The sequence below is a fragment of the Phyllobates terribilis genome, unplaced genomic scaffold (genome assembly GCF_046119375.1).
Source record: "Phyllobates terribilis strain yellow unplaced genomic scaffold, ASM4611937v1 Scaffold_2__4_contigs__length_985480577, whole genome shotgun sequence".
NCBI lineage: Eukaryota > Metazoa > Chordata > Amphibia > Anura > Dendrobatidae > Phyllobates > Phyllobates terribilis.
In genome coordinates this window covers 126,577,904-126,600,311 of record NW_027362762.1, presented here as the reverse complement: position 1 = coordinate 126,600,311, position 22,408 = coordinate 126,577,904, and the positions used below count along the sequence as shown (strand labels likewise).

Sequence of the window (22,408 nt, the reverse complement as noted above, 5' to 3'; positions counted from 1 at the left end):
AGGCATTAGAGATGGTTGACAGCATATCTTGACTGTTGAGAACACAAATATGCTTGGTTGAGGCTTGTGTGCATATGATTGGGCTAGTAGTGGGTAACAGATCATTACTGATAGCTATGTAACATGTATGTCCACCAAAAGAATTATTTTTGAGTGGTATTTCATCAGCTTCCCAAGGGTCTATATAGGTTATGCCTCTTCAGCTAACCAGCAAAGGAAGATTTTGACTTTAGAGACTCGGGATAGCTCAAGGAAATATCCATGGGACTGATGGGCTGAAAGAACACCTCTATAGCAATGGCCTAAAAAAAAGTGTAAAGGATCTCCCAAGACAGAAAGGAACCTATATCCATTAAATAGCTGTTGTCTGACTAATCGTCCGGACAGCGGCTATATCCCTCGACGTCCCATACACAGGAACGCTCCGTTGAGTATTCCTGAGCTCTCTCGGAAAGCGGCTTATCTTCGTGCTGAACATAAAGTCTGGCTGTTGTTATTCCAATGTGCCGATCCCTCTCTCCTCCCAATATCATGTGTAGGAGTAGAGTCCGGGTGCCTGCATATACATTAGATTGCCAGCCGATCTTGCCAATATCGATGGGTTTGGCAAACTTTAGTCTAATGTGTATCAGGGCCTTAACTTTGGTAGAATATGAAGTGTAGTAAGTTATAGCTTGGACAAGGTAACAACCTCTTCAGTGTTCCGCTATAAAAGTAACATTTTAAAGTAATTTCTGAAGTAACCGGGAAGACATCCAGTTTAAACTAAAAAATACGACTGTAATGTAACACTATGTTGCTGCTATCTATACAAATTGTAGCTAAGAAGCGATATGTGACATAGACAATGAATGCTCACCATCCTCTGAGCTTATGGTTACAATGGGACTGGTAAGTTCCAGACCTTCTTGTCCCTCTGAGTTCACAGCACGTGCAGCACATTGCACCCGGGATCCGGCATGGAAGTATATGGAATCCAACGTAATCATTTTTGAGGAAGTAAAGAAAGTGTCAAAGTCCACCTCCCTCATAGGACTGGTGACTCCATCCTGGCCCCTAGGGGCACTGACCAGCCAGCGGTAACGGCTTAATGTGTCGTTAATATTTTCGCTGGTACATATCGATCCAGTTTTGTCATAATCAGAATACTTTGGATTACATGCCTGGAAAGATATATCAGAGAAGGGAAAGTTAGAGATAGCAAGACAACTAAAACAATATCCAGGAAGCAGAACTACACTGTCTGTAGAAATGAGCCCCCTTTATAAAATATTTGTACCAAACTAGACTGTCTATTCGAAGCTCACACCACCTACTAGTTGACTTTGTGAGATAAATTTGGAGCACAGTTTTACTGCATTTTTTGGCACAGGTTGTCTCATGTTTGGTCACGCCCTTTGCACCGAGCCAAATCTTCTTTGAGTGAGGCCGAGCCTGCTTGTTGGAAAGGCAAAGGGTGCTCACAAGAAATATTGATTAGATTTAAATTTCTTTTTTGTTCATTCATTTTTTATTTTGTTAATTGATAAAAATACCTGTTAACATTTCTATTTTTGCAACATTTTTCCTACAACTGCTTAAAACTTTTGTTAGAATTGATCACCATGAAAGTAGGTGGTGACAGACAGCCAGACTTTTGTAATGGTTGTAATTGAAGATAACTACATCCCTAAAGCCGGCCATACACACGAGATGGCTGTCAGCCAAATGATGCTTCCGCCAATCATCCAACCGATGGCCATCTTAGCCGTCTCTCCCATACTCAGGAGCGCTCGTTCGACTCAGCATTCCTGTGTTTTCTTTGAGAAAGCCATAGACTGACACATCGGTCGGAGGCTTATCTCTGGGAGAAAAATACAATCATCAGTCCGAAATCACATATGTCTGATCAACATCTCTCTCGACCATCAGTCAGCCGGAGCCCCCATACACATTAGAGTATCAGACAAACCCAGTGATATCGACGGGTTCAAGCAACTTAAGTTTAATGTGTTTGGTGGCCTTAACCTTGGCATTGACAGGGAGAATACGGTGTATTACAGAGGAGATCAAACGATTACACGTTCAATCCTCTAGTGTAAAAGTTAAGTGGTAAAAATAAAAAATAGAATGAAGAATTTTCAATACAAAGTGATGGGACGTTGATCCAGGGAACTAGTCTGATCGCCGTATATGGAGTCGGGAAGTAATTTTTCCCCTAATATGGAGCTATTACTGTCTACCCCATGGGGGTTTTGCCTTCCTCTGGATCAACATGTTTGAATATAGGTTGAACTCTATGGACTTTTGTCTACCTTCAACCTTAAAACTATGAAACTATGTAAACCTTCAATGTAGCTCTCTAAACGAGACAACACAAACACAAAAAAAGCCTTTGGTCTTTAACCAAAGTAGAGCCAAAATAAGCTTAAGGCTTAAGGGTTTAAGTTTTAATTACACAAAACTAGGAAACCCCTTTAATCATATGCTTGATGGTGTGTTGGCAACTCTGATTATCCCTATGCTCACTATTCTAAATATAAGTATAAAGCAGAAGATGAAAACTGCAGAGACAACATATTCCCTTCATACACAAAACTCACCGTGATGCAAGCAACCGGGTAACCGGCAATGGGAGCGGGGTTCTCCTTAGCTCTTGAGGTATCATCGTAGATAAAAAGTGAGACAACTTGAGGGACTGAGGGGAAGGTCACATCTGCCATGCTGTTCATTTCTTCAATGTACACAATGGCTTTGGCCATCTACAAAATATAAAACCTTCTGAAATAACAGCAAAAACTAAGGCCTTCTCCATGCATCTATTAATGTAGGACTAGTGACTACTAAATCCTATGTCACTCCTTTGTGATGCAAAATGTATGATATGCAATACAGAAGTGATCAACAGCCGTGTGCTGACCCACAACTGTAAAATAAAGCTTAGTCAGTGTCGGACTCGCCCATCAAAGTACTGGAGGATCCTCCGGTGGGCTTAGCATCTGGCACTATAATGACCCCTAATCGTGTAGCAGACCACAAACTTATTCGGACATGACTTTGGGACCAATCAGTTATCTCTAGGGTAAAAAAATATTAAAATAATACTGGTATAAAACAAAATGCAGCAAATAAAGTAATTATCAGTAAAATAAACCCTATATTTTAAATATTTGAAGACTCTTATAGGCATTTTCCCCTACTTTAAATGTAATCTGTCAGCAGGTTTTTGCTATGTAATCTGAGGACAGCATGAGGTAGAGGCTGAGACACTGATTTCAGGGATGTGTCACTTGTTAGGCTGTGTGCTGTTGTTTCCATACAATTAATGTTTTATCACCAGGTGATTATCACTGCCCAGACTAGCTCCCTCGTGCTGGTCCAACCACGCCCCCTCCTCTGATAAGCAGCTCACTGTCAATAGACAATGTACACAAAGTCGTGGTGTGGGCGTGTGCAGTGCAGCCTTCTGAGCTTTCCTACATGAAACATTTAAAAACTCTGATTGTGTCACAAATGCTGCACCCACAAACTAAGTGATACATTGCTATGCGGCTTGCAGAGGTAGAAAATACCTGGTGACAGGTTCTATTTAAAAATTATTCTTATTGTTCCCAGGGTGGGGTAATGAAAAAACAAACACCTATACTCACCTCCTGGACTGGGGACGCTCTTCCACATTAGATACTGTGTCCCCCACCAGTCTTGGGGCATTAACATCCAGATGGATCATCATGTGACTGCTGCAGCCAATCAGTGGCTACTGACCGGCAGCAGCTGGAAATAGACTGCTTGAACATAGTGTGAAGGTTTTAACCAATCAGAGGATGCTAAATGGCTGCAGCAGTTACAGGATGCGTCATCTGGATGTTAAAGCCCTGAGAAAGGCAGGGGACACTGTAGAAAATGCAGAGCAGTCTAGGAGGGGAGCATATTAATTTTTTTTTCATTACTTCACCCAATGGAAGCCCCCTTTATCAACTTTCTTTTAACTCAAGAAAAATTATTTAAAAATATAAAGTAAGAAAATACATAATGGCTATGATTTCTCTAATGCCATCACTCTGCACTCAATGTGACATCCACCACTGCAGAGACGCTCCATCAGGTAATGAATGGCATTATGGACGAAATTGGAAGCATAAACAGGCAAACGTTCCTGCATCTGTGTATGTGTAATCACACAAAGATTAAAGCGTATCTGACACAAGATTTCACAGTACAAACTGCATGACTGACAACTCCTCATTGTCCCTCCTCCCTGCTGAGATCTCACACTTCTCAGTACAAGTTGCAGTTGTCAGCAAGGCTGGGTGGGAGGAGACTGAATAAAATTGGGTGCTATGAGCTTTTTCACTTTATAGCTGAACTAAAATACTCGTAATATCAGGATTATACAGCCAAGCTGACATTGATTTTCAAAGTAAGCCAACCAGCATCACCAGGTCTAAGAGATCTAGTTAATAATGTATGTAGTTTGTGTTCTGAAATCTAGTAACACCTTTTTTTAAGCTTTAATAACATAAACCTCATGCTGAAGAATGTCTCTGATATTAAAGTCAAGATGTTTAAATCCAGTGCCGTAAGTGAATGGGAGTGCACACTTTTTTTGCGGGTTTAGGTAAATTCCGGCCCTTTACATATGGGTCGATGTCAAAATTTCCAGCAATTGTTTTCAAAATTTGTAACAGACCCACCAAATTGAGGACCGTTGACAACCAAATGTTACCTGGATTTCTGCAACCATGTTCTCGTCAGGTTTCAGGTGCACAGTAAAAGCCTCTCTCATTTCCCTAACTCCATCGTAGAGGACTTCAATCTCCACAATGTGCTGCATTTCACCTTCTTTAAATTCAATCTCTAAAAATGTACAAAAATAAAGAAAGCTTTAACCATGAGTACGAGTGTAGACATCACATAAACCCCAGAGAGAGAGATATTCTGTGGGGGGATCTCTGCCTCCTTTGGCAGCCCCCCTAACCCTTACTACGACCATTTTCCAGCCCTTTTACAGCACAAAAGTTCGGGTCCCCATTGACTTCTATGGGGTTCGGGTTCAAGTTTGGGTAGAATTTGGACTAGAGCTCGACTGAACCCGAACATCCACAGGTCCGCTCATCCCTAATGTTATATCATTATATCTAATTGTGGAATAACCAAATTACAATTGATGTGCCGCAACTATAACTCTCAAAGGGACGATGAACGTGGATGCTTTATTAAAGAAAAACATGTTTAGTGCTGTTAAATCTTCTGCTATGAATGCCATGAAAAATGGTTAAAACGCTCAAAAATGCTGTGTGTGAAAGTGCCCTTACGCGTGTTTAACACAAGCATATTTCACAGTCCTTAGTGCGATGCCCGGAGTGATCGCGGCGAGTCAGGGCATCGCGGCTGTATGTGGACCATGAAACACACTTGTGTGGACCCCTAATAGGCTGGGTCCAAATGATCGTTTTAAAGAAAAGAAAATACAGTTAGGTCCATATATATTAGGACAGAGACAACATTTTTCTAATTTTGGTTCTAGACATTACCACAATGAATTTTAAACAAAACAATTCAGATGCAGTTGAAGTTCAGACTTTCAGCTTTCATTTGAGGGTATCCACATTAAAACTGGATGAAGGGTTTAGGAGTTTCAGCTCCTTAACATGTGCCACCCTGTTTTTAAAGGGACCAAAAGTAATTGGACAGATTTAATAATTGTAAATAAAATGTTCATTTCTAGTTCTTGGTTGAAAACACTTTGTTGGCAATGACTGCCTGAAGTCTTGAACTCATGGACATCACCAGACGCTGTGTTTCCTCCTTTTTGATGCTCTGCCAGGCCTTCACTGTGGTGGTTTTCAGTTGCTGTTTGTTTGTGGGCCTTTCTGTCTGAAGTTTAGTCTTTAACAAGTGAAATGCATGCTCAATTGGGTTGAGATCAGGTGACTGACTTGGCCATTCAAGAATATTCCACTTCTTTGCTTTAATAAACTCCTGGGTTGCTTTGGCTTTATGTTTTGGGTCATTTGTCCATCTGTAGTATGAAACGATGACCAATCAGTTTGGCTGCATTTGGCTGGATCTGAGCACACAGTATGGCTCTGAATACATCAGAATTCATTCGGCTGCTTCTGTCCTGTGTCACATCATCAATAAACACTAGTGACCCAGTGCCACTGGCAGCCATGCATGCCCAAGCCATCACACTGCCTCCACCGTGTTTTACAGATGATGTGGTATGCTTTGGATCATGAGCTGTACCACGCCTTCGCCATACTTTTCTCTTTCCATCATTCTGGTAGAGGTTGATCTTGGTTTCATCTGTCCAAAGAATGTTCTTCCAGAACTGTGCTGGCTTTTTTAGATGTTTTTTAGCAAAGTCCAGTCTAGCCTTTTTATTCGTGATGCTTATGAGTGGCTTGCACCGTGCAGTGAACCCTCTGTATTTACTTTCATGCAGTCTTCTCTTTATGGTAGATTTGGATATTGATACGCCTACCTCCTGGAGAGTGTTGTTCACTTGGTTGGCTGTTGTGAAGGGGTTTCTCTTCACCATGGAGATTATTCTGCGATCATCCACCACTGTTGTCTTCCATGGGCGCCCAGGTCTTTTTGCATTGATGAGTTCACCAGTGCTTTCTTTCTTTCTCAGGATGTACCAAACTATAGATTTTGCCACTCCTAATATTGTATCAATTTCTCGGATGGGTTTTTTCGTTTTTTGCAGCTTAAGGATGGCTTGTTTCACCTGCATGGAGAGCTCCTTTGACTGCATGTTTACTTTACAGCAAAACATTCTAAATGCAATCACCACACCTCAAATCAACTCCAGGCCTTTTATCTGTTTAATTGAGAATGACATAACGAAGGGTGCGCCCACACCTGTCCATGAAATAGCCTTGGAGTCAATTGTCCAATTACTTTTGGTCCCTTTAAAAACAGGGTGACACATGTTAAGGAGCTGAAACTCCTAAACCCTTCATCCAATTTTAATGTGGATACCCTCAAATGAAAGCTGAAAGTCTGAACTTCAACTGCATCTGAATTGTTTTGTTTAAAATTCATTGTGGTAATGTCTAGAACCAAAATTAAAAAAATGTTGTCTCTGTCCAAATATATATGGACCTAACTGTATAATACTTTTCATTTTACAAGACATTATAGTTGAGTATACAGAGCGGTGACTGAACCCGCACCGGCGCCGTCCCAGTGACTGAACCCGGAACGCGGCAGGGGGAAAAAAGTAAATTTTCTCCCCGCAGCGTTCGGCTACATTCAGGCGCCGGGCAGGTTTGTAATGCTATTAACCTGCAGATTAACCCCATATCTGCAGGTTAATAGCATTTTTTCTGGTGACAGGTTCCCTTTCAATATTGTAGTTTTAACTCAGAAAACTGAGCCTCACACTATGCTGACACCTTCTGTTATAAAGAGAACATTTTTCAGCAGTCATCTGATTATCTTCAGAGGCATACCATGAAAGGTAACACGTCTATAAAAAGCTGCATTCAGATAACACAGGATCCTCCACTGACAACAGCGGATGGGTGTCAAGAATTATGTTGCCTTCTACAGTTTGACCACTAGTGGCCGCTATTGTTCACTTTAATAATTGTGCTGCAGTTTCACTCCTTACCACTGGAGGCTGCTGTTGTTGTTATGATCTGCAACATGTACTAAGGAAAGATAGGGGAAAGTTGTCCCTACAGAAGACTAAGCTGAATCCCTACGATGTAGCGGGCTGCCTGTTCCTAGCGAGCAGACCCGCCTTAGTCCTCGGCTAGTCTGAACGAAGACCTATAGCATAAAGGAAGGAGTCCCTAAAAGAACTAAGGACTGGAACAAAAAATGGGACACCTCCTGAACAGAGAAAGTTGTTGCAGAACACAAAAAGGTACTAGAGCTCCCAGAAGGACTAAGCGAACTGACAGACATAGGCACAAAAGCACCTGGCTAGAGAAACAGTCAAACATTGAAGTCCAGCACAGCCAGAAGGGCGGAGCTGGAATATAAAGGCAGGTGGTCACGTGACCGCAAAACACAAGATGGAAAAAAACAAACAGGAGGGTTCTAACAGTTGTGTTCTACAATTGCTCTTTTTCAAGATGGCAAATTCTGAATCTATGGAATCCATCTTGTTTCCTGTTTGGGCCTACTTAAAGCAACATGGATCTCTCACTCATTGCTTGAGCATTGTGTCTAGCTGTTAGCTTAGCTTTAGTCTCCAGCTCCTTAACATTCTTACCCAGTCTGTTCTAATTTATCTATGGATTGTTCCCTACAACTCCTTGCTATCTCCAAGAACTTCTACTACCGCTTGCTGTCCCTGCTTGTGCTCCTTCGGCCACTGGTTTCCAGCAGTGCTACACCAGTATCTTAACAATGGGGCAGCTTCTCCTCCTTGCACTGTCACCTTTGATGTCACAGAGCATGCCCACAACACGGTTCCAACACTAGAAGTCAATGAGCCATCTTTACACCAAATCCTGAAATTTAGTGATACATTCACATTGGTGATACATTATTTGTAACTTTCAAGAGCCAAAACTACAACACTGATCTTAAATCCCCATAGGTCACAAAGCGGCTTTAATATACTGCTTTAAAGACAGGGCAATTTTTAATTTTTGCAGTTTCATTCTCCCCCCTCCCCCTGCATAACTTTGATATTTTTCCATGTACATAGGAATGATGGGTCACATTTTTGTGGGACAAATTGTAGTTTTGAATGACACCATTCACTGTAACTTATAATGTACTTAAAAATAGAAAAAAAGTTTTAAAAAATGATGGCATTTTTTTTATTTTATAAAGTTCACCTTGAGGGAAAGATGACTTTGTTCTATGAGTCAGTCCGATATTGTGATACCAAATACCGCTGAGAGTCATAACTTTTTTTTACTTTTCGATCAATAGCATTGTACGAGGTTTTGTTTTTCTTTTGTTTTATTAGTTGAGAATTACTTATTCAGTGAAACTAAGGGCTCGTTCACACTGGCATATAACTCAGACTAGTGCTGTCTGATGTTTTATCGGAGAGAACTTGGCCCAATGTTATACTATGGGGCAGAGCAGATCGGCAATTATTTTGTCATGCTGATTGCAACACTTCAACCCCTTTAATTCTACTTTCAAGATGCATTAAAAACCCCTACAAGATGGGAGCAGTCACTCTGGAGCCCATCAGCACCCTGCTCCGATCTCAGCAGTTGCACTCAGGTGCCGGTGGGCTCAGCTCCTGAGTCCGCTCCATGAGGGGAAGGCGCTTTTTGGCTGTGTGTGTACATCGGCAGTCGCTAAGGGGTTAAACACAAGTAACGATCCAATACCTGCATCAACACAGTTACAAGTAAATATTGGGATATCCCACAAAAAGATCCCTTCTATTGAGAACTGATTTCACAAGGTCAACAGACTGTGTTTACACAAGTCCCTACAACAATGGAGCGCTAGCTTGTGAGTCAGGTCAGGTCGGACTCTGGTTTTCCATTTACCTTTGTTAAAAATAAAGAAAGCTCAGAGTACAGAACGCTCTTGGAATATTTTTTTGTTGTTTAACATATTAAAATATTATATCTATTATTACTTTATGACTAGTATTTTGAATGAATTTGTCATGTGGGTTTTTCCACGAACAAAAGTTGATTTTAATCAATAGATCTTGGAATAATAATAAGTTCCACAATTGTATGTTTTAAATAAAATGTTCCTGTGCTGAGATAATCTTATAAATGTGCCCCTGCTGTGTACTGTGTAATGGCTGTGTCTGACCGTGCAGGAACATGGTTTGATCATACCACAGCTCCTGGGCGGGGGGAGGAAGCAAGAGAGTATACAGACTGGACAGCACGGGATTTATTTAAACACATTCAATTGTGGGACTTAATATTATTCAAAGATCTATTGATCAAAATGAACTTTTGTTCATGGTAAAACCCCTTTAAGCATTTGCTCTGTACTTGGAAGGTCCTAAATACAGATACGGTACATTATTAAACAGTGTTACATAGAATTTTTTTTTACATGTTTTTTTTTCTATATTTTATTACCTGTGAGTTTCCGATAGAGATCTATAAACAATAATATATATATGTATATATATATAATATACACATATATATAAATATATTTTGTGACAAAGTCACTGGTAAAGTGATAGACAGAAAATTTGTTTCACGGAGGCTATTAGCTTCCGTGAATTAAAACCATAAAGTGTGCTCCAGCATGTTATTTGCTGAGGAGGTTAAACCTCAATAGTAAAAGGGAGTGGTTTTTGTGAATGGCCATTGTGAAGAGCTGGAGGCCATTCACCATATCTCCACCTCATGGTGTGGTCTGAGGGGTTTAAATATTTGGCCTGCAGAGGCATTCAGTGTTCAGTAAGTCTGGAGAAAGGAACTCCAGACATGTTTGTGTTGTAGCTAGCCTGAACCACGTGGATTTGCTGAATGCTGAGCAGACGGATCCATGCTGTCACAAAGACTGTGCTTTTGTGTTACCATTTTGTTTTGGTTTTCCTGTTTTGCTCAGCGGGCAGTATTTTCTTTTATCAACTCAGCGTTGATTTATGCTGCATTTTAATAAACCAACCAGAAGTTTTAAAGAGACAATGTACCTGTGTCTACCTCCGTGTGCAGCTGAGTGAGCGATCTACCACAATATACAGTACAGACCAAAAGTTTGGACACACCTTCTCATTTAAAGATTTTTCTGTATTTTCTTGACTATGAAAATTGTACATTCACACTGAAGGCATCAAAACTATGAATTAACACTTGTGGAATTATATACTTAACAAAAAATTGTGAAACAACTGAAAATATGTCTTATATTCTAGGTTCTTCAAAGTAGCCACCTTTTGCTTTGATGACTGCTTTGCACACTCTTGGCATTCTCTTGATGAGCTTCAATAGGTAGTCACTGGAAATGGTTTTCACTTCACAGGTGTGCCCTGTCAGGTTTAATAAGTGGGATTTCTTGCCTTATAAATGGGGTTGGGACCATCAGTTGTGTTGTGCAGAAGTCAGGTGGATACACAGCTGATAGTCCTACTAAATAGACTGTTAGCTGCTTTTTTCTTGCCATAATACAAATTCTAAGTAAAGAAAAACGAGTGGCCATCATTACTTTAAGAAATGAAGGTCAGTCAGTCCGAAAAATTGGGCAAACTTTGAAAGTGTCCCCAAGTGCAGTTGCAAAAACCATCAAGCGCTACAAAGAAACTGGTTCACATGAGGACCGCCCCAGGAAAGGAAGACCAAGAGTCACCTCTGTTTCTGAGGATAAGTTTATCCCAGTCACCAGCCTCAGAAATCGCAGGTTAACAGCAGCTCAGATTAGAGACCAGGTCAATGCCACACAGAGTTCTAGCAGCAGACACAGCTCTTCAACAACTGTTAAGAGGAGACTTTGTGCAGCAGGCCTTCATGGTAAAATAGCTGCTAGGAAACCACTGCTAAGGACAGGCAACAAGCAGAAGAGACTTGTTCGGGCTAAAGAACACAAGGAATGGACATCAGACCAGTGGAAATCTGTGCTTTGGTCTGATGAGTCCAAATTTGAGATCTTTGGTTCCAACCACCGTGTCTTTGTGTGACGCAGAAAAGGTGAACGGATGGACTCTACATGCCTGGTTCCCACCGTGAAGCATGGAGGAGGAGGTGTGATGGTGTGGGGGTACTTTTCTGGTGACACTGTTGGGGATTTATTTAAAATTGAAGGCATACTGAACCAGCATGGCTACCACAGCATCTTGCAGCGGCATGCTATTCCATCTGGTTTGCGTTTAGTTGGACCATCATTTATTTTTCAACAGGACAATGACCCCAAACACACCTCCAGGCTGTGTAAGGGCTATTTGACCAAGAAGGAGAGTGATAGGGTGCTATGCCAGATGACCTGGCCTCCACAGTCACCAGACCTGAACCCAATCGAGATGGTTTGGGGTGAGCAGGACCGCAGAGTGAAGGCAAAAGGGCCAACAAGTGCTAAGCATCTCTGGGAACTCCTTCAAGATTGTTGGAAGACCATTTCCGGTGACTACCTATTGAAGCTCATCAAGAGAATGCCAAGAGTGTGCAAAGCAGTCATCAAAGCAAAAGGTGGCTACTTTGAAGAACCTAGAATATAAGACATATTTTCAGTTGTTTCATACTTTTTTTGTTAAGTATATAATTCCACGTGTTAATTCATAGTTTTGATGCCTTCAGTGTGAATGTAGTGAATGTACAATTTTCATAGTCATGAAAATACAGAAAAATCTTTAAATGAGAAGGTGTGTCCAAACTTTTGGTCTGTACTGTATATAATAGAAAAGCAGTAGTAGGATAAAGTGGGTGCAGAGCCTCCTGGCAAAGACCAAACCATCCAAACAAAAAATAATAAATGGAGGCAGCACACAAAGCAATATAGCAAACAAACAGTGGTTTATTAGCCCATAGTGGCAGTGGCAACGGTTCAGTTCTGAGTGTCTTGAGAAAGGTTACCACTTAGAACCGAAACGTTGCCACTGTCACTGTGGGCTAATAAACCACTGTTTTTTTGCTATATTGCTCTGTCTGCTGCATCCATTCGTTACTTTTTTTCACTCCTTGAAAAAGCCACAAGGCGAAACAAAAGCTTTGGAGTTTTTGAGGTACCTTCATATGGTATTGTCTTTCCTCTTTTTTCCTGGTTTTTGAATACAATGTACTGTGTTTAGTGGTGGATACATGTTTCACAACATGATTATATGTAAACTATCCACTTGGATTTATTTATTGTATTTATATATTTAAATGTTTTGTATATATGCTTGCTGCTATATTTATATCAATATATATTTATACTATATTCATTCAGGGATACCATTATCTATTTTATATACCCACTCTCCACATTCTTTTTCTGGAATCATGTCTTTTCCCGTGTAATTTCCCATTTTTCCCTTGTTCTATGTTTATCCCTATGTATTAATAAATAAACTATATAATTCATTCAATATTTTAAGTCTATTCGCTTTTTCTTTGTGGAGGTTATATATAATAAAGCCTAATGCCCATATAGCTTATTAAAAGTTTCACTGGACTTTTGGTAGTTTGAGTGCTGCCTGCTTTCTTTTTTACTTTTTTATTATCTGGTTTTTGGGCTATAACCAATGAGTTGGCTCCTATCCTTAACTCTGAAGCTGATGCTGCATCATTTTTATATCTATCTATATATATATACTGTAAATAGATATATAGATGTAGATAGAGAGATAGATACTATATATATATACACTGTATATACATACACGCAGTATCTCTATATATATAGAAATGATGCAGCACCATATACTGTATATATACAGTATCTCTATATAGTCCATAAAGCCTACACCATGTTTTTTGCGCTTTGTTCTAATAAAGAAGTGGCTTCCCTTTTCCTTGAGCTATGCATTACATTCATACAGTTCTCAATGCCTGGGTGTCCATTAGCCGGGTCTCAGTCCTTCTCAGTCCTTATCCACATGTACGTCACTTGACATGTAGTAAGGTATTAATACTAGAGGTTAGGACCATTCCAAATAGGGTCACCATGACATGGTTCGATGGCTTTTACATTTTTTGATCAAAATTATGTTAACTAAGTACCCTATATGGTTTTCATGCACTATTACTGTTTATTTATTTACTGCAAAGTATTTGCTTATTTTGTTTTTATCTCAGGTTTTCTGTTTAGTGGACAGTGTGAATATGCGCTTACAAGCTGCATGCACACCAACTTATATTCCAGTTCATCTCCTTAGGTTTTTGTTTAAAGCCTAAAAAGTAGTCGTTTTCTTCCATTGTTCGTAATTTAAAGTTGTTCTATTAGTTTATATGCACACATCGTCTCTTAGACGGTGGCGCAGCTGGCAAGTTTTCCCAGGCAAATCCCTGAAAGGTCTTTGCCAGTGGCTATGCCATCGTTTTGTGAAGCTGCTTGAACAATGAACATATCACTTTTTTTAAACCTGGAGTTGGCCCTTATGTTAGGAATTATATATTTTTCTTTCATAAAGTAATCAAACTAAAGATAGAAAAAGAACATAATGCATATTATCTGAAACAGCTCCGCACTGTATCTCCTGTCGTCCCAGCATACGGCCAACCCTTCTTGTGTGTTCCCTCATTGCATCATGTAGTCAATATGTTCGTCATAGACAAATGCCAGAATGTTGCTATGTGGGAGAGGTATTGATCAAAAGTTCATAAATGGAGTGGTGTGTACCTTCTGACACAGGGTTATAATCTTCCCCAGAGGTAGCGGAGCCATCCTTTGTGTGCACACGCACAATGGAAACCTTTGATGTGTCTCCCTGGCGAACAACTGGAATTTTTACTACCACGATTTGTCCAGGTTCCTTCGGTTCACTTACACTAAACTTAGTGTCGGCAAACTTTATTATTGCCTCTGAAAAAAAGAATAACAAATTTACAAGTCATTTTTATTGGGTATTAACTCTTGAATATACATCGATGGCTCTTTATTAGTTTCTTACTGTCTGCGTCATCCTTAATCTTTACTAAGGTCTCATTGAGTTCTCCTATGGAGGCTCCAAAAGGAGATTCACTTCTGGGAGTCCCGAGGACAAGTCGCAGCTCCTCCTCTTCTTCATGGATAGTGTCGTCCATCAGGGTCACGGTGCAAGGACGTTCTGTCTCACCTGAAAAACAATATGCAATTTTGTCTTAAGTAATATGAGTAATATGGAAATCTTTATCCCTGTACTGAAAAGCTGACAGGGTTTCTATATTCCAATAACCAGGGTCCCAGCTAAATAAAATAGTAATTTACAGGGGTCGTACAGACTCCGTAGCACTAAGTCCAGGTGTATACTAGGTATAGAAGAGTGTGAACTTTAGATAGTGGAACACTTCCTGAAGGTGCAGGTGTCTGTCCAGGAAACTTTGTTATTAAAGCTGCTAATGTCCAGTTGATGCCATTGATGTGAAGTATCACACAATCTTTTGAGTTTTTTGAGGGCGGTTGGTTGCTGTCCACCTGTACAGCCAGGGACGCTGATGCTCAGCTGAACAGGGGTTAATTTGTGTTTTGTGACTGAATGTAAAGGCTTTTTATCTATTTTGTACACCAGCCATAAAGAACTGTTTGAACCAGACTTCTGTGGAGCTGTCTCTGACTGTATTTGATCCCATTTAGCCTACGGGCATAATGCTAGGATATTCCATTGAGTAATCATTGTTGAGGGTTCTACCTCTGGGACCCCCATCTATCTGTGGATAAAGGGGTTGTAGCCCCTTCTCATCTTTTTCTGATGCTTCTGACCACCCAGCTGTGATGGAACGGCGTTGCAGTGTGTGGCCGGGAATGCACCAAGCAATAGACTGTAAAGCGGAAGCAGGGCTAAATATGAGCTTTGGGTCTTTCAGTCTCAGGATCGTGGGGGTTCCAGAGGTCAGATGCCATCACAGATGCTAATAATATGCCATCACGTATGACTCACGTAACCCTTTTATATAGTGATTAGATATGACTATAGCATATAAATAATAAATTCTGGGCAATTTTGGAAACATGAGCATGCTCTTCTTCCCCAATTTCAATCTAATGGTCGACAACAATGGAAAAGTTTCAGAGCTGAATACAAAGTACCTGGAAGGAAGGTGATGATTGAACTATCAGTGTTTGGTCGCTCTTCAAAGTCTAGCATCACTTGTGCAGAGCCTTGCCGAGTGTAACAACGTACTGTGGACTTGTAGCTGACGTCTCCACTTCTGTACACCATGGCTGTGATCTTCCCATCCTTCTCACGACCCATGTACATGGCCTCCCTGAATTGAACCTTTGGCACTGTGGCAAAAAAAATTATATCATTATTATGCTTTGCTTATATGGCACCATCAAATACTGCAGCGTTTTACAGACATCATCATTGCTGCTCTCATTGGGGCTCACAATCTACATTACCCACCAGTATGTCTTTGGGGTGTGGGAGGAAATCGGAGAACCCGGAGAAAACCCAGGCAAACACGGGGAGAACATACAAACTCCTTGCCGATGTTGTCCTTGGTGGGCGTTAAACCTAGGACCCCAGCGCTGCAAAGTAACAGTGCTAACCACTGAGCCACCATGCTGTTTGTATAATGAATCTAATCAGGGATTAGTTAGGGCAATGGCACTCACCAAATGGTCAAAGTGCCGGTCTGGTGATGAAGGCATGCATGTAAGTAAGAAAGTATCCATCCAAGTAAGAAAGCAGGAAAAACCTATACCAGATACAACATTTTTCATGATCGATTCACTTACAGTCAGAGACCGTGTCGTTGATGTATACTGTTGCCTTGCTGGGCTCCCCGAGGACAGCATTCATTGGCATACGCAGCACTAATTCAAACTTCTCTATGCCCTCCAGCACCGGCTGTCCCAAGTCATCCAGAATGACCACACGGAAAGTCTGCATGTTAACGCCAGGAGCAAAATCCAGATTTCTGCTGATACCTACATAGTCAATGCCAGCTGAGAAAAGAAATGCATTTTATGAGTATATTTCCTACAATAATCCAGTGCAGTCTCCAATGGATCACATTCTGAAAAATATAGATGTACAGGCAAAAGAAGTATAATTACAGCACACATATATATATATATATATACATATATACAGTATATATCTATCGTAACAATGCTACTTACTTGAGAGCGAGATGAGGTATCACAGGAACCGTTTCTATTTAAAGTCTATCTGGTTTATTTCAATCCTCATAAACCACATCACAGAAAACTTAAATACAGTCAATACTATAGTGCTGGTTTTGCCTGGCTTAGAGTCCAGTTTCTTAGTCCACTCAATCCAGGAGATCCGCACACCTCCATACACACAGACATGTGTGAGACAAACAAGTCTCATTTTACAAAGTGAACCACACTCAGGGATGGAGATATGGTGAGCAGCCGTTTCTCCCAACTCCTCAGCTGCTCGAAATCAATCTATTATGGCTGATTAACCCATTTTAGTCCTATATGTACTAAAGCATTTCTCCAGGTTTATCTCCCATCCACTAGGTGTCCTACAGGCACCTTACGATATATGTATATATATATATTTATATATATAATATATATATATATATATATATATATATATGATGAGAGGACATGAGTATGGTTCTTACATATTAAAAAAATATATCTTAAGAAAAATCTTTAAAAAAATCCAACATATTTTATATGTCTGCCATTTTGCTTGTAGGTCAAAAATACCATGCTGATTAATTTTATTAAAATATTGTATCTTTATTCATATATATAGTGTTAACATATTCTGAGGCACAGCAGTACATACATATTCACATCTGCCCCTCTTCAAAAGAGATCCCACAATGTCATTTCTCTACATTAATCACATAACGCTGTCTAATGTTTTCTCTGGACTTACCTATTGCTGACGCTGGCTCGGTCTTTTGTGACCGCACCGTGACGGTAGCAGTTTTTGATAGATCAGTTCCAGTCCTCCACACACGTACTTCGATGTATCCCGCACTTTCATCCACATATAATTCCACATCTCCAAAGTAGAAAGCAGGTTCTGGAAAAGAAGAAGGATATATAAGTATAACACAATAAGATATAATATGATTGGAATATAGGAACTACTTCACAATCAAATGATAAAAGTAGAAAAGAAGTGTAAATAATCATTTATAGAAACCTTCATACTATATAATGTAATGTGGTCATGCTACAAGATGCAGAGCAATCACTTGCAAGATTGTCTCACAATATCCCCCTTTTATACTGAAGCCTCCGGATAATCAGCTGATTGACGCTGATCCGGTGTTAGCAGCCCCAGGTTTGGCTCTTATATGGTGGTCCACCTTCTAGGACGTTTATATGCCCTAATACAGTTGCTGTTGTAATACATCTAATATCCCAAAAAGTCAGTCCAACATCTGACACTGAGTGGTCTGCAAGTTTCAATTATTTCCAGTGCAGTCTTTTCTTGAGTGGTCTCCTGAGTGTCACAGGGTCCACTCCTGACTCGTGATTCTGTTATGAATTCCTTCTTCACAAGTGCTTAAAGGAGTTATCCAGTGGATGACAAGAATTTTTAATAAGGCTCAGAGTGATGAAAAAAAGTAATACTCACCCTCACAGATCCCTGCAACGCTAGTTGAGATGTTTACCTGGGCCCACTAATCACTACTTTCTGGTCTCGTCTAAACATGCCAGAAATAACCTCTTAACCAATCGCTGGCTTCAGCAGAAACCAGTTGGTATTTATGGCAATATCTAATGCGTCGAAATGGGACTAGAAGTAGAGACCAATGGGGACTTGGTAAGCATTGGAAAGGGAGCTAGGAGTGACATGTCCCCAGAAGAATCTAGAGGTGAAACGCGCGTTGGGGTGAGAGGACACCACACCTGACATTTTCTTCCATCCAGCCTTTATACCACCTACAGGTAATACAATTTGGGCCTTGTAGCACTCTAATAATGTTTAATAATTATGCATTTTAATGTATCTGTTTACACATTAATCTATCTAGTATTGTAGATTTACATATTTGATATATACCTTGTTAAAACATTGACATCAGGTTAGATTGATTTTTGTCACTGTACATCAGCTTTCTTTGATTTATGATCACATTACTTCAAGCCCTACCTGGTTTTTAGGGCAGGATGATGTGTGTCAGTATATACTGCTGAAATTACATTCTATTCCTCTCTTTTATTTGTTAGTAACAGAACTGTGATGTGCATTTATTGTATATTTAAACAAATAGTTAGGATTGAGACCACTGATCTGTGGTGATTGATCACATAGGAGATTCACTTCATTTTACTCACAATATTCTTTACGGATAGTCACCACTTAACAAGACCTTTTAAAAATAATTTTTATCCTTTGGAAATCCACTTTTTAACACTATAGTAAGAAAAACCTAATAAGTTAGTAGCAAAATTTATCTAAATGACAGTCATTACATTATATTGTGCAGTTTTATAACAAAGACTAATAGGAACATATGCACCAGTATGTTTCTGGAGTTTTTTAGTATATACAGATTACAACTATATGCACATTGTGATGTAATGGTCATTGCTGTGTTGTAAGTGTCACTCTTTGCTGGTGGCTCTTTGCTTTGGCTAATCGAAGGGGTAAGATGACAATGGTCCATAGGCCCCAATATGAAAAAGGGAAAGTGGTTGGAGATAACGCACATTAAATATACAGAAATGCTTTGAAGATTGAAGCAGAAAGATTCACTGATTTTTACACTTTTCCTATCTCTCTTTCATTCCGGCTTTATCAACATTCATTCGTTCCTTTGTGCCCACTCTGTGGAGTATGTATATACAACCAGGGGGGCAGTATCTCAATACACTTAGAGAAACTGATGAGTCAGGAGAACTTGTAAATTCCTGAAATGATTTACACAACTTCAATGCCAAAATGGAAATGTAACCACCAGGGTGTGGTAGTTACAGAATTTATATCACCAATGGACTGATAAAAAGGAGGTTTCTTTGCCTTAGTTAAAGGGGTTGTCCAGGACTCAGATATTGATAACATATCTATCCTTGTGATAGGTCAATAATATCAGATCGATGGGAGTCCGACACCCGGCACCCCCTCTGTGGCTGAATGTACAGTGGGTGTCCGACACCCCTTCTGTGGCTGAATGTACACAGTGGGGACCCTTCACCCAGCACCCTCTCTGTGGCTGAATGTACACAGTGGGGATCCGACACACAGCACCCCCTCCGTGGCTGAATGTACAGTGGGGGTCTGACACCCCTTTTGTGGCTAAATGTACACAGTGGGGATCCGACACCCGGCACCCCTCCGTGGCTGAATGTACAGTGGGAGTCCGACACCCGGCACCCCCACTGTGGCTGAATGTACACAGTGGGAGTCTGACACCCGGCACCCCCTCTGTGGCTGAATGTACACAGTGGGGATCAGACAACGGGCACCCTCTCTGTGGCTGAATGTACACAGTGGGGATCCAGCACCCTCTCTGTGGCTGAATGTACACAATGGGGATCGGACACACGGCACCCCCTCTGTGGCTGAATGTACACAGTGGGGATCAGACAATGGGCACCCTCTCTGTGGCTGAATGTACACAGTGGGGATCCAGCACCCTCTCTGTGGCTGAATGTATACAGTGGGGATCCGACACCCGGCACCCCCTCTATGGCTGAATGTACACAATGGGGATCTGACACACGGCACCCCCTCTGTGGCTGAATGTACACAGTGGGGATCAGACAACGGGCACCCTCTCTGTGGCTGAATGTACACAGTGGGGATCCAGCACCCTCTCTGTGGCTGAATGTATACAGTGGGGATCCGACACCCGGCACCCCCTCTGTGGCTGAATGTACACAGTGGGGATCCGACACCCGGCACCCCCTCCGTGGCTGAATGTACACAGTGGGGATCAGACAACGGGCACCCTCTCTGTGGCTGAATGTACACAGTGGGGATCCAGCACCCTCTCTGTGGCTGAATGTATACAGTGGGGATCCGACACCCGGCACCCCCTCTGTGGCTGAATGTACACAGTGGGGATCCGACAACATGCATCCCCTCTGAGCCTGAATGTACACAGTGGGGATCCGACACCCGACACCCCCTCTGTGGGTGAATGTACACAGTGGGGATCCAACACCCGGCACCCCTGGTTGTCTAACTCCCCCAGGTATGATTTTCATGACCTATCCCACGGATAGCTCATCAATATAAAAGTCCTGGACAACCCTTTTAACGAGGTAATGAATTAAAATGCATACAGAAAGTACAATAAAGGGTAAAGTGCCAACTCCTTTAAGTCTATTATTTGTAGGTGACTCGGTTATGATTTTAGCTTCATGTTTTTAAGCTCTTCTGAATTCACTGAGCACGGAGAAGTCTCTAGAGTTCATTTCCACATTAAAATGCTATTTGATACATTGCGCACCACGAGCAAAGGCATGGCATACTTACGTGTGACAAGAAACATTAGCACGGACAGGATTAGCCAGCTGTTCTAATAACGTGTGTGATGTTACATTTCCACATGTCGCACATATTACAAATATCCTAAAGACTGGAAGGAGCACATTGGAAACAACGCAACACATTTCTATAAGCAACGACAGAGCTACAAGAATGTGCCGTCTTCCCAGATGTCTCCTAATTCCATATTATTCCACTTTCTGCTTTTCCAAAGAACCAATACAGAAGAAGAATAAACGCCTTCAAAATGTGGTGCTGGAGAAGGGTGTTATCAGTACAATTGATGGCAAGAAGAACAAACATCAATTTTGAAACAAATCAAGCCAAACATGTCATTCGAAGCAAGGTCACCAAGCTGTGACTTGCCTACTTTGGAGACATCATTTGAAGAGAGCAATCACTGGAGAAGGACATCATGATGGAAAGAATAAAAGAATAGCAGGAACAAGGCAAAGAGGAAGACCAGCAACCTAATGGCTTGATACTATCAAGATGATGGCGGAGAAGACCCTGGTGGACCTATCTAGGCTTGCACAAGATCGATCTTCCTACAGATCGTTCATCCATCAAGTTGCCATGATGGCTCGAGATCGAGCTGAATGCTGTTAAAAAAAAAAACATTTCCAAAATATAGTATTACATAATGGGAACCTAAAAAAATGCACAATTTTGCTTTTTAATAATTATGGAAAAAGGTAACTGGCCCCTAGAAGAATTAGGCTGCCGCAATTCTGAAGTTCAGAAATTATTCCTGGTGTAGGCTCCTCGAGATGTTAGCAGCCACTGCAGGAGACGTGATATTGCATGCCGGTCTTACTAGCTCTCTATTGCGGCTTATTAAGGGGGGTCCTGAGAGGGAAACCTATTCTATGATGCTGACATTCATACAAACACTATGCAATAGTCAATAGCGTTAGGTTCCATCCAATGAGGTCATTCCATCGCTGGTGGATGGCTTATATGATTTTTGATCAAACAATGTTAACTAAGTATCTCACATTTTTATGCGTGTAGCATTAGTGTAATTCATGCATTCACTAATTGCAGAGTGCTTGATGCATAGTGCTAGCATATATGTCTATATATTGGCCACAGCGTAGGTGCACCTGCCCAGTGATTTATTACTATAGGTGTGCTGGCCTTGCTCTATATTTTATGCATTATGCATCAGTGGATATGGCCACCACAGGGCCTGTAACCCTCATCCATCCATGTTTCTCAGGTTTTAATTAGTGCCAAGCCTGGATCCTATGTCTTCTCAATTCACTTGATGCCTTGTTGGGCACATAGACAAGTGAGTTAATGGAGCTGGAATCCATTCAATGAGACCACCTTGTCACCAGTGGATGGCTTATATAGTTGTTGATAAAAAAATCTTAACTAAGCGCCTCAAATTTTTTACATGTGTGTTAAAGAGGTTGTCCAGTGCTACCGATTTAAATTGTGTAAACAAGTCTTTTTGTAATT

The 22,408-nt window shown here is 40.9% G+C and overlaps 1 protein-coding gene across 1 annotated transcript in view; it reads right to left on the bottom strand.

Moving 5' to 3' along the window:
* Window positions 1-22,408, bottom strand: part of FREM2 (FRAS1 related extracellular matrix 2) — a 316,569-nt gene that overhangs the window by 45,635 nt on the left and 248,526 nt on the right. The window contains exons 7-14 of the mRNA XM_073662574.1: window positions 17,369-17,518; window positions 16,240-16,449; window positions 15,586-15,783; window positions 14,471-14,635; window positions 14,200-14,382; window positions 4,706-4,836; window positions 2,583-2,741; window positions 860-1,163 (exon numbers count right to left, since the gene is read on the bottom strand). Of these exons, the coding sequence (XP_073518675.1) occupies window positions 860-1,163; window positions 2,583-2,741; window positions 4,706-4,836; window positions 14,200-14,382; window positions 14,471-14,635; window positions 15,586-15,783; window positions 16,240-16,449; window positions 17,369-17,518 (1,500 nt within the window). The remainder of the gene's footprint in view (window positions 1-859; window positions 1,164-2,582; window positions 2,742-4,705; window positions 4,837-14,199; window positions 14,383-14,470; window positions 14,636-15,585; window positions 15,784-16,239; window positions 16,450-17,368; window positions 17,519-22,408) is intronic.